The sequence below is a fragment of the Plecotus auritus genome, assembly GCF_963455305.1.
Source record: "Plecotus auritus genome assembly, chromosome: 8".
NCBI classification, from domain to species: Eukaryota; Metazoa; Chordata; class Mammalia; order Chiroptera; family Vespertilionidae; genus Plecotus; species Plecotus auritus.
Window position 1 is genome coordinate 73,560,547 of NC_137782.1, and position 16,238 is coordinate 73,576,784.

The 16,238-nt window shown below is 39.3% G+C and overlaps 2 protein-coding genes and 2 pseudogenes across 4 annotated transcripts; 1 reads left to right on the forward strand and 3 right to left on the reverse strand.

The window, feature by feature from the left end:
• Positions 1–2,148: 2,148 nt before the first annotated feature.
• Positions 2,149–3,858, forward strand: LOC308256586 (proteasome maturation protein-like; annotated as a pseudogene). Its single transcript has 2 exons — positions 2,149–2,156; positions 3,369–3,858. The product of its transcript is annotated as a proteasome maturation protein-like (transcript).
• Positions 3,859–4,104: 246 nt separating this feature from the next.
• On the reverse strand, positions 4,105–4,562 carry LOC308256587 (small ribosomal subunit protein eS25-like; annotated as a pseudogene). The gene is made up of 2 exons: positions 4,524–4,562; positions 4,105–4,476 (listed from the first exon to the last, which is right to left on the reverse strand). The product of its transcript is annotated as a small ribosomal subunit protein eS25-like (transcript).
• Positions 4,563–6,909: 2,347 nt separating this feature from the next.
• Positions 6,910–15,713, reverse strand: MKKS (MKKS centrosomal shuttling protein). Its single transcript, XM_080684023.1, has 4 exons — positions 14,343–15,713; positions 11,335–11,510; positions 10,092–10,202; positions 6,910–7,665 (listed from the first exon to the last, which is right to left on the reverse strand). The coding sequence occupies exons 1-4, from the start codon at positions 15,325–15,327 to the stop codon at positions 7,225–7,227; spliced, it is 1,713 nt and encodes a 570-aa protein (XP_080540149.1). The 5' UTR covers positions 15,328–15,713; the 3' UTR covers positions 6,910–7,224.
• Positions 15,346–15,674, reverse strand: LOC308256065 (uncharacterized protein; the record flags this gene model as incomplete). Its single annotated transcript, XM_080684026.1, has 1 exon — positions 15,346–15,674. The coding sequence occupies one exon, from the start codon at positions 15,672–15,674 to the stop codon at positions 15,528–15,530; it is 147 nt and encodes a 48-aa protein (XP_080540152.1). The 3' UTR covers positions 15,346–15,527.
• Positions 15,714–16,238: the final 525 nt, after the last annotated feature.

Consider the following 16,238-nt stretch of genomic DNA (forward strand, 5'->3'; position numbering starts at 1 on the left):
CTTCCTTAACAGTTCAAGAAAGTCATTATTCAAACTTGGATGGTAAAATATGAGACAAAAGATCTTGAAAATAATTTCAGAGGAGCTCATTTTGACAGAAATAAATTATAAGAAAAAACATCAACTAAGTTAAGCCTCAGGCACTGTTTTGTGACTTTAAGTAAGATTGAGGTCTGAATTATATTATGAGGTTCCTTGGGAGACAGAATAGAAACCCTGATAGCTACAGAAAAGAAAAAGAAAAAGAATGCAGAAGAGAATGAAATCAGTGACAGCTGCTCAATACTTTTGTGGAACTCACAGGACATGTAACATTAAAGTTTATTGAACCATAGGAGTCCAACAGGATTAGCATCTTATTAATCAAAGGAGGTTAGGATTTGGGCAGCATGGAAAAAATTGGACAACTAATGCAAATTGAAAGAGCCTTTTAAACCAAAATACTTGTTTGGTCTTATAAATACCCCCAATTCCTTAATTCTTCCATTTGTACTACATTAGAGGATCTTCATATGTTAGACATTTTAAATCAACCATTCGTAAAGTATTTTCCATGGGATTTTAAAATTACATATTGTTAGTATCTTTTATTATTATAGGTATCCTTGAACTCATTCAGTTTATATAATCAAACCTAGTTAGGCATTCACATGATATAAGAGATATTATAGGTACCTCTATAAAAGCCATCATATTCTATATTCTTACATTGATGAACTGCTCTTTGGATAACTTAAAATAAGCCAATATTGTTTGCAGTAATATTAAGCATGCAGGTTATTATTTAAGGATATCAAGTACAAAAATCTCTCCCATAATCAGTGCAGACCCTGTCAAAACATCAAATTAGTTAGGTTATTCCTTTCTGATAATCTTTGGGAAATAGCCAAGGAGACTAAACATCTCTTACAGAGCCCTTTTCAGTTGTCTAAAATAAATCTATCTCTTAATCTGAAGGAAAAGGCAAGTTTGAAAATCTGATATCTTTATAATTTTTCATGTAGTTAAATGTTTCCACTTAGTAACTTTGGTATCCCATAATCCTTGGAATTTTTTACCACTCATCTACAAAATTTGAGTTTAGAAGTATCTAATCCAATGTTAGCCTGTATCTTTGGATTATAAATAGATCTATTTGCTTCTTTATTGAGAATACTAGAGGCCCGGTGCATGAAATTCATGCATGGGGGGGGGGGGTCCCCCTCAGCCCAGCCTGCACCCTCTTCAATGCAGAACCCCTCAGGGCATGTCCAACTGCTGGTTGAGGCCCGATCCCAGGGATTGGGCCTAAACTGGCAGTCAGACATCCTTCTAACAATCCAGGACCGCTGGCTCCTAACTGCTCACATGCCTGCCTGCCTGATCACCCCTAACTGCCCCCTGCTGGCCTGGTCGCCCCCAAGTGCCCCACCGCTGGCCTGGTTTCCCCCAACTGCCCCCCCCCCCACCAGTCTGCAGTCTGGTCCCCCCAACTGCCCTCTCCTGCTGGCCTGCTCACCCCCAACTGCCTCCCCCCCCGCCAGCCTGATCACCTCCAACTGCCCCCCTGCCAGCCTACACACTCCCAACTGCTCCCCCTGCCGGCCTGCTCGCCCCCAACTGCCCCCCTGCCAGCCTGATCACCTCCAACTGCCCCCCTGCCAGCCTACAAACCCCCAACTGCTCCTCCTGCCAGTCTGCTCGCCCCCAACTGCCCCCCCCGCCAGCCCGCTCACCCCCAACTGCCCCCCCTGCCAGCCTGATCACCTCCAACTGCCCCCCCTGCCAGCCTACAAACCCCCAACTGCTCCTCCTGCCAGTCTGCTCGCCCCCAACTGCCCCCCCGCCAGCCCGCTCGCCCCCAACTGCCCCCCCTGCCAGCCTGATCACCTCCAACTGCCCCCCCCTGCCAGCCTACTCACCCCCAACTGCTCCCCCTGCCGGCCTGCTCGACCCCAACTGCCCTCCTGCCAGCTTGCTTGCCCCCAACTGACCCCCACTGACGGCCTGCTTGCTCCCAGATGGCCCCCCTGCCAGCCTGCTCACCCCCAACTTCCCCCCCCCCCCCCGCTGAACTGATCACCCCCAACAGCCCCCTCCACCAGCCTGATCACCCAAAACTAACGTCCCTTTTTGGCCCCTAACCACCTCTACCTTGGCCCCGCCACCATGGCTTTGTACAGAAGATCATCCGGAAGGTCTCCTGGAAGGTCTCCCAGTCTAATTAGCATATTACCCTTTTATTAGTATAGATAGAGGCCTGGTGCATGGGTGGGGGCCAGCTGGTTTGCCCTGAAGGGTGTCATGGATCAGGGTGGGGATTCCCTTAGGGGGTGGGGAGGCCTGGGTGAGGGGCCTGTGGTGGTTTGCAGGTCAGCCATGCCCCCATTGGGGTGGGGGTCCCCACTGGGGATGGTACCAGCCTGGGCGAGGGGCTGGGACAGTTTGTAGGCCAGCGACACCCCCATGGGGTGAGGGTCCCCGCTGGGGGGGCGTGGCCTGCCTGGGTGAGGGCTGTTTTCAGGCTGGCCACACCCCCTTCAGGGTTGGGGGTCCCTGCTGGGGTGCCTGGCCAGCCTGGGTGAGGGGCTGATGGCTGTTTGCAGGCTGGCCATACCCCCCAGTGGGAACCCTCACCCCAATGGTGGCGTGGCCAGCCTAAGTGAGGGGCTGAGGGCCATTTGCAGGCCCCTCCCTCGGCAGCAGGCCTGGGCGATCCAAGCCTCCTGTGCACTCAGGCCAGCTCCGTGGCCACCGCCCATAGGCCCCTCCTTCAACAGCCGGCCCAGGCTGGCAGGAAGCTTGGCTTCCTCTATTGCTGGGGGCAACCCAAACCTCCTGCCCGCTCTGGCTTGTTCCGTGGCTGCCATCATCTTTGTCCTGCTAATTTGCATATTCCCTCCTGATTGGCTGTGGGCATTGCAGAGTGATGGTCAATTACCATATTTCTCTCTTATTAGTATAGATCAGGGGTGGGCAAACTTTTTGACTCGAGGGCCACAATGGGTTCTTAAACTGGACCGGAGGGCCGGAACAAAAGCATGGATGGAGTGTTTGTGTGAACTAATATAAATTCAAAGTAAAGGAGCAGAGGGGAGAGCAAGAGAACCCTCCGCTCTTTCGGCTCCACGGGCCGGATAGAACAGCCAAACGGGCCGGATCCGGCCCGCGAGCTGTAGTTTGCCCACGGCTGGTATAGATAATAATACTCATACAACAGAATGCAATCCCTGAAAACTATTCCTATATGTGGATTAAGCCTTTTGTTGGAGAGATAATTTAGTAGACTAGGTAGACTAAAAGCAGCAGAATGTCAGTATCTTAATAAATCATGGCTTTAGAGAGAGATAAAGCAACTTGATAATCTGCTATTAAAAATTCACATTGAGGGAAAATGCAAGTGAGCTCCAGGGCTCACTGACGGTAAGGGAGCTGAGAGGCTGTTTGCAGAGTGAGCTGAAGACAAATATCAAAGGATCTCAGCTACAGGACAGTGTTGCAGTTACTGAATTTTCAACAAATGGACCTTTTGAAAGTCATAATCTTCTTCGAAAGGTTTTCCTTGTGTGAAAAATGAACTTTTGCCCAGTCAGCCTCTTGAATTATCAGAAAAAAATTTCCAGTTCGACCAAGATAAAATGATTTTTTCCACACTGAAAAGCATCTAGGTTCTGTTTACTCCACTAAAATTACAAATGGAATTTAAGGCAATGCAACAGGTTCAGAGTATTCCATTTCTTCCAAGTTCAACCTTTTTCTGGGTATTTTGAGGGGTAATGATGAGAATATTAGATTTGAAGGAATTCACAAAGTGAACTAATGGGAGAACCACACTTGATGGTGGAATATAAACTTGGTTACTGCAACACAGTATGCTGATAATGGAAATGGAGACGCTACATCTGCTTATAGTCATTTTTTTTTTACTACAATTTTATGTATGACACATGAAAAAAATAAAAATTCACATTGAGGAAATACTTATAATAAACATCTTATTTTAGCCCTGCAGTTTTTGTTTCAAATGTTGTCATTTGATTTTGAAGAGTGTTAGTTTATCTCTTTCTTTAAATTGATTTAATAAAGTTTTATTTTTCAAAATGTGCAGCTGGTAGGACCTGTTGTTCATGCATCTTCACCAGCAGCTGGGGCATCCCCACCTTTGGTGTTTCTGGTGTAAATTGCTTGAACTCTGTGCTTTAAAACTAGTTTTAAAAGTCCTTAACTAAGGAGCTCATGAAGGGTTGGCCTGGCCAAGGAACCTTGAATCTTTAGTTTCTCAGAGACAATAGCTGGGGTTATAAGCTTATAGCTGGGATCTTCCCTAGAGAGTTTGTCATATGTTGCTTTGTCAAACAAAACTAGATTATTGAGCTTGTCCTGAGCTTTGACTTTGGACCATGTCTTCTTTTTGGCTTTGTCCCCAGATTTGTTCACTGGGTCTTTATCTTTCTTGGCTGACTGTCCAGCATTTTTCTTCTTCTTCTTTTTAAAAATCTTTATTATTGAAAGTATTACATAAGCTCTCTTTTTCCCCCATTAACCTCTGCATTTTTCTTCTTTTTGTCATCCTTGGGTGGCATAGTGAAACTGGAAGAGCAGCCTTAATATGATGTCCAGTTGACCTCTTCTTATTTGCCAGACAATCCTCAATGATATTAGAGATTTAAAAAAAAAAAAAAAAAAAGATGTGTTCACAGTCCCTGACCTCAAGGAACTGATCATCTAGCCAGTGGGACAGATATTTTTAATATTACTTTTCTTTTTATTCAGAAAACAGACCAGACTGAAAAGATACATTTTATTTTTTAATATTTTTTTTATTGATTTCAGAGAGGAAAGGAGAGGGAGAGAGGGATAGAAACATCAATGATGAGAGGGAATCATTGATTGGTTGCGTCTTGCACGCCCCCTATTGGGGATTGAGCCCGCAACCTGGGCATGTACCCTGACCTGGAATTGAATTGCAACCTTCTGGTTCATAGGTCGACACTCAACCACTGAGCCATGCCGGCTGGGCTGAAAAGATGCATTTTGAATGTAAACAGTGACTATCTCTGAGTAGTAGGACTGCATTTGACTTTTTCTTTTGTGTGTTTGTGTGTATGTGTCTGATTCATATTTTTTAAATGTTCTATTACAACATAATGTTGTTAATTATTTTATGGCTCATCTAGATCCTCTGCTTCAGAGCCTCTCATGTGGCTGCAATGGCAGGGCTACACTCATCTTGAGGTTCCACTAGGGATGATCTATTTCCAAATTCACTCTGTGGTGGTTGGCAGGATTCAGTTCCTTGTGGACTGTTGACTGGAAGCCTCCCTCAGTCCCTTGTTTTATGTGGACCTCTTCATAGGGCAGCTCCCAACCTGGTAGCTGGCCTCCATCAGAGTGAGCAAGTGAGAGATCAAGAGAGAAACCCATCTTTTACAATCTAACATCAGAAGTAACATCCCATCACATCTGCTGCATTCTACTCATTAAAAACTAACCGGTTTGGCTCAGTGGATAGAGCGTCGGCCTGCGGACTGAAGGGTCCCAGGTTCGATTCCGGTCCAGGGCATGTACCTTGGGTGCGGGCACATCCCCAGTGGGGGGTGTGCAGGAGGCAGCTGATCGATGTTTTTCTCTCATCGATGTTTCTAACTCTCTATCCCTCTCCCTTCCTCTCTGTGAAAAATCAATAAAATATATTTTAAAAAAAACCAAAAAACTAGTCCCTCCCACACCCAAAGGATGGACTACCAGATGAGATCATTGGCAGCTATCTTATAGACAACATGCAAAATACATTCACATCCTCACAGATTTCCAAAAGTCTCACTGCATTGCAATACCAGCTGGAAGTTTAAAATCTCATCACTGAAATCAGATCAGGGTGAAGCTCCTCAGTGTAATTCCAAGTATAGCTCCTGGAGCACAGTTCCTCTCCATCCGAAGACCCATGACGGTAATGAGACAAGTAAGCTGTCTAACACTCCTAATAAATAATGATGGTCAGGCATCAATAACCACAATAACATTCCTGTTTACAAAGGGGGAATGGAGAGTCCAAGGAGTCACTACATCCAGCCCATACCCAAGGGTAGGGATTATGCCAGGACTCAAAAACCAGGAGGTGGGATCACTGGCGGCCACTTAGAGGCTGCCTACCACACTGCCCTTCTATTTGACTCTAATAATAAAAGAAGTAAAATTTTAGATAAATATTTTATAAAGCTTGAGGTATAGCTGATTTTTTAATATATACTACATTGCTGTGAGTTTGTACTGCAATTTTTTCTTTGGCTCAGAGTAAAAATTCTTTTGGATTGCAAGATTATTGGAGGAAATTGCTTAAAAATTATATCTTCCTTTGTCATGACTATAGACCTGATCATTAATTCTCAGGTTGTTCAATTTTCCAAAAATTTTCTAAATGTTTTCCTAAAGGTTAATTAGCATCTCTTTCAGCTCCACACTTATTCCTCTAGTTGGATTCTGTATTTCTTCTTCAATTTATCAATACACCTTGCATTTGCATAAAAATCAAATTATATTCCTTGGTGAAACATCAGTTGAAACATAAATTGAGTACAAAAGCTGTTCTAGTTTCGTTTTTGCATTACTGACTGAACTAGAGAAATAACTTTTCCACTATGCTGCTTAGTTACTATATAAATCTATTTTTTCCTAATCACACATTTTCTCAAAATAACAAAAACGAAGAAGTGTGATAAAAATGAGCAGTTGCTGGTAGATCAGGTTCTACATCAATTACCTAAACACTGAATAAATATAGTCTCAGATAAAGAACACTGAAATTTTGCTAAATGTACAATTTGAGTACTTTTTCTGATTGAGCAATATGTACTGGATGCTTTGTGATATTTTGAAATCTAATTTTAATAACTGAAAATATCTATAATAAGTATATACAAACTAAGACATAGATTAGGATTAGGAATTTTTATTTCTGTATATTCTTAGAATTATGTCAAAATAACAACAGCAAAAATTTAGAGCAACATACAGTGGCATCTGTGGAATACTTAAGATAACTGCAATATCTTTAATAATGCTTCACATTTTTATTATTCTATGGTATTTCTATTCAAGAATCATACCTTTTTTCCTTATATAAATAAATCTATAATTTGTGAATCATCTATCCAAAAATGCAGAGAGAACAAATACAATCAGTATTTCTTAATTAACAACTGACTAGTGTTTTTTTTTGTAATATAAACATGCTATTCCCTTATATCAGTTTTTATCTTCAATGACATATGAAAGATCCAAAATCAAATTGGCTGTCTCCACAGCCACTTGTAGGCCACTGAGCTTAGCAGTGAAACAATCCAAGGTCAGGTTGTTGGCTGAGCCCACAGCTTCATGGGGAAAGCACGGTAGTGGTGCAAAAGGATGCCGAGCAGTCCTTAAGAAAGACCAGCTGAGTTCTTCCCGGCTATTGTGTAATCCGCAGCCACATCTTGTAAGCAATTCTGGCCAGTTAACAACAGAGGGAGAATCTGCCTGAACTGACCAAAAGTGTCCATACTTCATGTCAGTGAGAATTTCACCTCCATCATGTTCTAAAGAGCCAGTGAGAGATTCTAGCGCACTGCAAAATGCTTCAGTAATTAGTTGAAGTTCTGTTGGAGTACATCCACCATCTTTGAGAATGCTTTCTGGGTCATTAAAAGTCTAAAGAGTAATTAAACAATTAAAAACACATACAGAGCAATTAGTGCTATAAAAATGTTTCTGAAAAACAGAATGCTTGCTTAAACCCTTATTCATAAAGTTACTACTTACTTTCAATTTACTTAGGGGTTTGGCACAATGCTAATGGGCATATATGAGTCTGCTGGCCAGGCAATAATGCCTTCACCTGATTGTTTATAATAAAAATGTATGCTACCAGTCATGTTATCAGAATGAATGAATCAAAATAAACCCCATAATCAATGTATTCTGAATGGCTGCCCAGTAATGCCTACTTAATATATGAAAAACAAGGCATAATGCTTGTATTATAGGTCTTTATACACAGGAAGAAGTTGCTGAAGACTATGTCTAAATAAAGTACTTATTTATATTTGGCAAAAAAATTGAAATTTATTTAAAATGAGAATACACAGCCCTAGCTGGTTTGGCTCAGTGGATAAGAGCGTCGGCCTGTGGACTGAAGGGTCCCAGGTTCGATTCTGGCCAAGGGCACATGCCTGGGTTGCAGGCTCGATCCCCAGTAGGGGGCATGCAGGAGGCGGCCGATCAATGATTCTCTCTCCTCATTGATGTTTCTGTCTCTCTATTCCTCTCTCTTCCTCTCTAAAATCAATAAAAATATATTAAAAAAATAAAAAAATTAAATGAGAACACATATATTACTAAGACAAAGATCACTTAGGAATGTATGCAATTTTTACATCAATGTTTTAAAAATATTCTTTCTCTTTAAATTAATGAAAATTAATATGACTTTAAATTGTTTTTTGATTCCACCACCCTAAATAGTTTATCCTAGAAATTCCACGATAGAACAAAAAGTAATAACTAGCAAACTAATAAATGAATGATTAGTAAAAATTTATATCCTAACTACTTAAAATCAGAGACTACATATTTTTTTTTTTTAATCCAGGAGGTTTGAACCAGATGAGATCATCTCTAAGAATATTATATTCCCATATTTTCTTTTTTCAAAACCTTAAAAAATATGTTCTTTATTGATTTTAGAGAGGGACTAAGGGAGAGGGGAAGAGAGAGAGAGAGAGAGAGAGAGAGAGAGAGAGAGAAATATCGATGTGAGAGAAAGAAATATCGATGTGAGAAACATGCATCAGTTGCCTCCCGGAGCAGCCACCACCAGTGATTGAACCCACAACCTAAGTATGCACCCTGACCAGAAATTGAACCTACGACCCTTCAGTGCTTGGGATGATGCGCCAACCAGCTGAGTGAACCACACCAGCAATGGCGCCTATATTTTCAATGCTGTATTGTTTCTTCAAAATCCTATTTAAGATACCTTTTTTCTCCAAAAAACTTTTTCTAGTTTACTCAGTCCCATTTGCAGACTATATTATTATCCATTCAGCATTTACAGATGGGAACTGATTTTGTTTTTCATAATAGATATTCTGATAACTTTTCATGAATGGGCTTTATCATCACATAGATTTTAAATTATGTAAGGAAGCAGGGTGAGGCATGTCTATAAAAAACATTTATACTCTCTCCAGCCCCAGTCATCCACTAGAAGCTCTGCAGCCTCTTGATAACACTCCTGACCAAACAAAGAATCAGCTGCAAATAACTAAAAAACACATATCTGTTTGTATCCACTTTCAAATAAAGGTCAGTATTTATGAAATAATTAGAACTATTATACACTAAATTTATCTGTTGTTAGGAAATGGTTTCCTAGATTAATAAAAAAATTCTTGATAGAAGTAATCCTATATAATAAAAGCCTAATATGCTAAGTGTCTGACCAATGGTTCGACCATTCAACCAGTTGCTATGACACGCACTGACCACCAGGAGGGCAAATGCTCCGACTGGTAGGTTAGCTTGCTTCTGGGATCCAGCTGATCAGGACTGGGAGAGACAGGCCGGACATGCCCTGGATGAATCTGTGCACCGGGCCTCTAGTACATATCATAAATGGATACCAATTTTAAAAATATAATAGAATTTAATATTTGGAATGCTTTAAAAAATAAAATTAATTAAGTCTTTTCTTGATGATCCAGAAAGTATTGAAGTATTTTGTAGAATCTTAACACTTTCCTTGTGAATATCAATTACTATTGTACCACAGCAGCTGAGATCCCTGATATGACAACTCCCATTAATAGAATGCTTATTTCAACATGCAATATTTAGACAATACTCAAAGAATGTGATCATTTGGTAATGAGTTATATTAATAATAATCATTGTGATAAAGATATTATCTTATATTTGCAAGTGCTATTTTCCTCAAGTGTTTTCCAATACAATATCTGATTTGGACTGTAGAGAAATTAAGCAGTAAAGGCTCCAGGGTATTCTGATTTGGCTTATCATCTCATAAAATGAATACTGCTGAAAACAGATAATCTGAGAAGGACTATCGAACTTACCTTGTGTCTGATATAGGCTGCCAAGTGAGTTTCAGTACAGCCACCTCCCAACAAGACACACGGTTCCTTAATTGTTAACTGCAAAACATGCAGGGCTGTTTGACATGTGAGCTACACGACAAAAAAATAACCAGAATCAGACAGTGACACCAGATACACAAAGAAATATAGCCATGTTCTCAAGGCAACTTAAATAGTAAATTCAAAGAGCCTGATTTTAATTGCAAAAGAATAAAATCTGTGCTTCCAAGGTTTTAATGTGATGAATACTTTTTAGGTTTAACAAAGATTAGAGATTAAAAAATAGCCAAATGTTTGGTTTCACGGCCAGATTAATATCTTTCATATATACTTAGCTCTGCAAATTGAGATTCACAAATGAATGGCCTCAAAGTAACTGGGTCAGCAAGGTTTGTTAGTACTTTTACTAAAAAATTATTTTAGTCTAAATAAATAGCTGATATACTAGTAAAACTTATTTCAAGTTGCTATGGAAATGATAATATAGCTGCAACCCAGCAGTAATAAAAAGAAAAACAAAGAAACCTTTAATATTTATCAAGGGTATAACCTTGAGCATACATGAATCTTTAAGCTTGTGACCAATACCATAGGTTATCACTTTCCTTATATAAAAGTTGCATGTGGCCCTAGCTGATTTGGCTCAGTGGATAGAGTGTTGGACTGTGGACTGAATTCCGGTCAGGGACACATGCCTGGGTTGTGGGCTCAATCCCCAGTGTGGGGCGTGCAGGAGGCAGCCAATCAATAACTCTCTCTCATCATTGATGTTTCTCTCTCTCCTTTTCTCTTCCTCTCTAAAATCAATAAAAATGTAGTTTTAAAAAAAGTTGCATGTGTTATTGCTGCTAGAGAACAAACTCTATTAAGAGGTGGATGATGGGTATTACTGGAGAACTCAGTATCTAAGTGAATTATTCATACACATTTAGCATTAAAGAGTATATAATTCAAGTTAATTTCTTATGAAAAGTTCCTATGTTAAGGACCTTTAGATTTGAAAATACTAGAAATAATAAATGCTAACATATGCCAGGTTGACTGTAGTGTCTACTTGTGACTTTAATTCTCTTTTTTTTTTTTGTTTTTGCTTTCTATACCACCTAGGGAAGTTATGGGGGCGGGAGAAACCTTGCTCACCAATGTGACGTTATACCTTTCTGAAAAACTATTTAATTCCTGCCTCAGCCCCTAGATATGGAAGTCAAAGTTCATTACCTACCTTCAACTCATCCCAGGCAGTGCCATTTCTGTTGCAGAGAAGCAAGCTGCAGACAGTCGCTTCATTAGGAATAAGATGAAAAAACCATTTGAAGCCAAATTTTTCAGTGCACAGATCTTTCACACTTCCATAACTACTAGGAGAGATTGAGCTGAGGGAACCAATAGGCTGTGTTCCTATTGAAAACACAAAATATATGAGTGAAAATGGAGTATACTAGTACAATCATTTAAAATTATAACATTTTTTTCCTAGCCAATGTAAGCCCCATAAGCATGTCATTTAAATCATGACATAAAGAAAGAACAAGATGTATCTTCTTAAACTCATGAAATAAGCAATTTTCTGCTATTAAAATGATATACAAATGTAGTAAAGCAGAGGTTCTTTAAGTTCACTGACTTCTTTGAACATATTTTAGAAGCTTTGTTGTACTCTCTAGAAAAAGGGACACAAAATGTTGCATATATTTTCTGGGAATCCAGAAACTCTGGAGGTCCATTCACAGATTAGAGATCCAAAATTAAGAACCCCACTACTTTGGAATAGGGTGAAGCGAATGCCTAGGCTATTATTTTTAAAAGACATATTTTCACCTTAAATCACATAAATTAACCCATCCAAATAGCTGTTTGGGGCACTATTTAGTGAACATACAGGATTTTTTTTTTTCAACTCTTTATATGTAAACTAGAGGCCCTATGCACGAAAATTTGTGCAAGAGTAGGCCTTCCTTCCTCCAGCTGCTGGCACTGGCTTCCCTCCGGCACCCAGGACCCAGGCTGGCTTCTCTCCAGCCCCAACTTCATGAGGAAGGACATCAGGAATGACGTATGGAAGATGTCCAGTCTAATTAGCATATTACCCTTTTATTATTATAGCTACCTAAATTATGCCAAAATAAAATATGTAACAAACTAATTTCACTTTGTTATTCTTGGATATATTATTTTGCCTGCCCTCCTGCACAAGTAAAATTTTACAAAACAAAAATTAATAAAAATAGAATGAGAAGTTAAGATGACTGGAAGTTTTCCAAAATCTCAAAAATGTAGTGGAAGTTATGTAAGAAAAGAAATGACATCAAACTTCTATAAGAAATAACAATTCAAGTTTAAAATCTTAACATTACTAAAATTGAGCAAGGTACTCTTTTGGGTCAGTTTCCTCTTTCAAACCAACAGGGTTAAAACAATAGTGTCTATAACACTTCCACTTCAAAAAAATTTGTAAGAACCCAGAAAATAATCACTGAGTAATTTAACTTCTTGAATATCCTTTCTTCATCACTTCTGAAGCCTCAAAGAATAAGGGATATTTGAATTATATAAAAAAAACTTATGGGAAAAATAAAAAACCTTCATCTTGTGTAATTTCTCACAGTGGACACAACAGAGAATCTATAGTGAAAGGATTTGGCTTTATTGCTTACTCCACTGGAGGTGGAGTAAGTCACTTGTGCCACTTTTCAGGGTGGGCTTGACCATATAAGTAAAAATGGGAATAATATCTACTTCACAAATAAACTCAATGTTAAAAACGCTCTGTAAGCCATTAACAAGCTTCACACACATCACCCATGCACAATAACTCCACTATCTGCTCATGCATAATATCTCCACTATTTAACCCAGATCATCAATAAAGAGGGATTTTATGTAAATAGCTACACAGGGGGACAAAGGAGGTAATGTTAACCTAGATATATCCTGGAAGATGAATTAGGCCCAAAATATATTTCACCTTTCTGTCTCAAAAGGTCTCTTATCCCAAGATCTAACACTAAAGCTCTGGCTATAAATATTATGTTCTAATTGCATATGGAATAAATAACAATTGTGGGCTGATGTGGAAACTCATTGCCTACTTATGATATTGTTTTTGTGGGAAAATGCTTCATACTGACTAAATAATCTGTAATACCTAATATTCATAACTGGAAATTACCCATTCATGAAAATCCAGCAAATATTTAAGTATATGAGTTTGACTCATATCAACAATGAGTTCCAGAGAACTATTTCCATTATTTAAAAATTTCCTCTTTGACAATCATTTGACAGTCTTACAAAGGTAGGGTAGTAACCTAGAGATGTTATGTATTCAATACTTGACATACATAGTTCTCGACGACTTTAAGAGAAAAACCAGTGAACTTTAACAATGGTTTATCTAATGACTTAAAAAATGCAATCAGAATAAAATGACCATCTTTCTGACAGATTGCTAATGCAGTTGAATATTAAAAAGTGGCTCAAATCAGGAACTTTCAGTTTGTCATTTTTCTTTGGCTCTAGTAAGTAAATGTCAACCTTCCATCTACTTTGAATTTACTGAGTTTGTGAAATACAGTGAATTTTTCCATTATAATTCTGCAAGTTACTATATTATAGTCAATTCAACAAACATTTTAGAACACCTACTGTGTACCAGACTTGCTGTAAACTCTAAAAGTAAATGATGATCCTGGCTTTCAAGGAGCTCAGCTGGAAATATTTAAAGCTAGAACACACACACTCATACACACTTAATTAGGAACCACTATTTAGGCAGTACAGTTGTTTGCTGGAGTTACATAAGAGTGAAGAAAAAGGAATACTTTAGCTGCAAAATTACCTTCTGAATTATAACGTGACTTAAGGACTTTGTAAAACTCAAACAGAAGAATTTTGTGTAAACTGTGAGAGACCTTATGATTGAGGATGTTAGTCTTCCCAATAATCTGTACAATATTTGACAGTGAAGTTTTAGACTATAACAGACTCTGCAGTACATTTTAGAGCTGGGCAATACATAGAAAATAACCATAATCACTCAATCTTTAGTAAGTGAACAATATAGGATTTTTTTCAGAAATGTTTGCTGCCAGAAATGATACTAATATATGCTGTGAGGTTGGCAGCTTCTACAGTTTTTCAAGATATTAACAGTGACACACATCAGAAATATCTTTGCCCCCCAAAAATGTGATTTATTTACTATCAGGGACAAAAGCTGAGTGTTTTTACCTGTCACTTTACTCAGGGGTTCCATCAGAGCTGCTCCAACTCTGTCTATGGCAAGAACATGATGCACACCGAGAAACTGTTTCAGAGATGGGTGTATAACTTTTTGGCACAAGACAAGATCTACGTGATCACTAACTAGCTGCCTTCCTAGATTAAGTAACTGGTCCAGAACTGCATTTTCAAGAGAAACCCCATAATTGACCACCACACTTCCTTCTCCAGTATTGGCAAGGTCTCCAGATAAAGACACACGAAAGAGTGCCACCTTGAGCGAATCTGACTTTTTGATAGGCAGTATCTTCATCAATCGAACTTCTGACACTTCAATAAGTATTCCAGGTAACACAGTAGAGTCTACAACTCTTTGACTTTTTAAAGGTACAATTATACTATTTCCTAAAATGATGTGGTCTCCGGCGTTTTCTGGAATTGTAAGCAAAAAGGCTCTCAGAATCAGAGTACTGATGTGGTCTACTTCCTTTCTGGTGAGCATACAGGCAGGTTTACTTGTTAATACACTGCGTACCAAACAGAGAAGGATCTGAGTACTACTGAAGTCGACTGGGATTCGACAACCACAGACCTCCGACTTGAGGTAACTGGTGCAGAGGCTCAAAAGATGCTTATTTAATTTAATGACAGTGGTGAGTGTCAAGCCTAGTCTCTGAACATTTTCAATCAGGTTGCAGCAAAGAATGGCTGTGAATAGGCCACAGTCACTGAAGCATGACACATGGTTCTGCACGGAAGTTGTCAGGATCTTTAAAATGGGGTGAGTGACGGAAAGGTTAGCGAGCAGGGCTGACGACTGTGAGGTGGTGCACACAGAGCCTCCAAGGCCGTTGTGCAGCTGCTTCAGCCTACCTGAAGGGCCATAGCATGAGGCTATGATTCCTTTCAAGGCAGAAAGTGTGGCCCTGACTCTCTCACTTGTCAGTGGTTCACTTTTACACAGTGATGGCTTTTTAGCTTCTAAACGAGACATCTCACTTTAGGCGGTAAATCGTGAAGACAGCTTTTATTTTGTTAACCATAGCTTTCTATTTATTTTAACATTTTAGAAAAGTACTCTTCAAGAATGCTATGCATTGTAGTCACAGGATTAAATAGCTTCATGTTTATGAAGCTAATCAGCATGAAATGATTTAATGACATAATAATTTCAAATTTTATTTTACTTCATTCTTAGATACTCTTTTGTTTGTTTCCGGACTGAGATTTTACAGAATGTTTTGCAGCCCACTGTATAACGTATGTCCCAAGATGGACACCTATGAAAGAAACGCCAGCAACAAGAAGCCAGTTCTTCCTAATCCAACTGGTAGTTTTCATTTCTTCTTTCAATATCAAGCTCAGATTCAAAGCTTCTTTCTATAGGAAATAAAAGTAAAGCATTTTAAAGAAATGATTCCAAAACACTTTATAGACTATAGTTTAATCATTTATTTTAAACTCTGTTCCTTCTTTAGAGAAAGAAATTACCAACTGGCACAAGCCTCTAGAACAGTGATTCTCAACCTTTCAAATGCCACGACCCTTTAATACAGTTCCTCATGTTGTGGTGACCCCCAACCATAAAATTATTTTCGTTGCTACTTCATAACTGTAATTTTGCTACTGTTATGAATCGTAATGTAAATATCTGTGTTTTCTGATGGTCTTAGGCGACCCTGCTAGCGGTTCTCACGACCCACTGGTTGAGAACCGCTGTTGTAGAGCCTAAGACCATCGGAAAACACAGATATTTACATTACGATTCATTAACAGTAGCAAAATTACAGTTATGAAGTAGCAACGAAAATAATTTTATGGTTGGGGGTCACCACAACATGAGGAACTGTATTAAAGGGTCGTGGCATTAGAAAGGTTGAGAACCACTGCTCTAGAACATGAGAG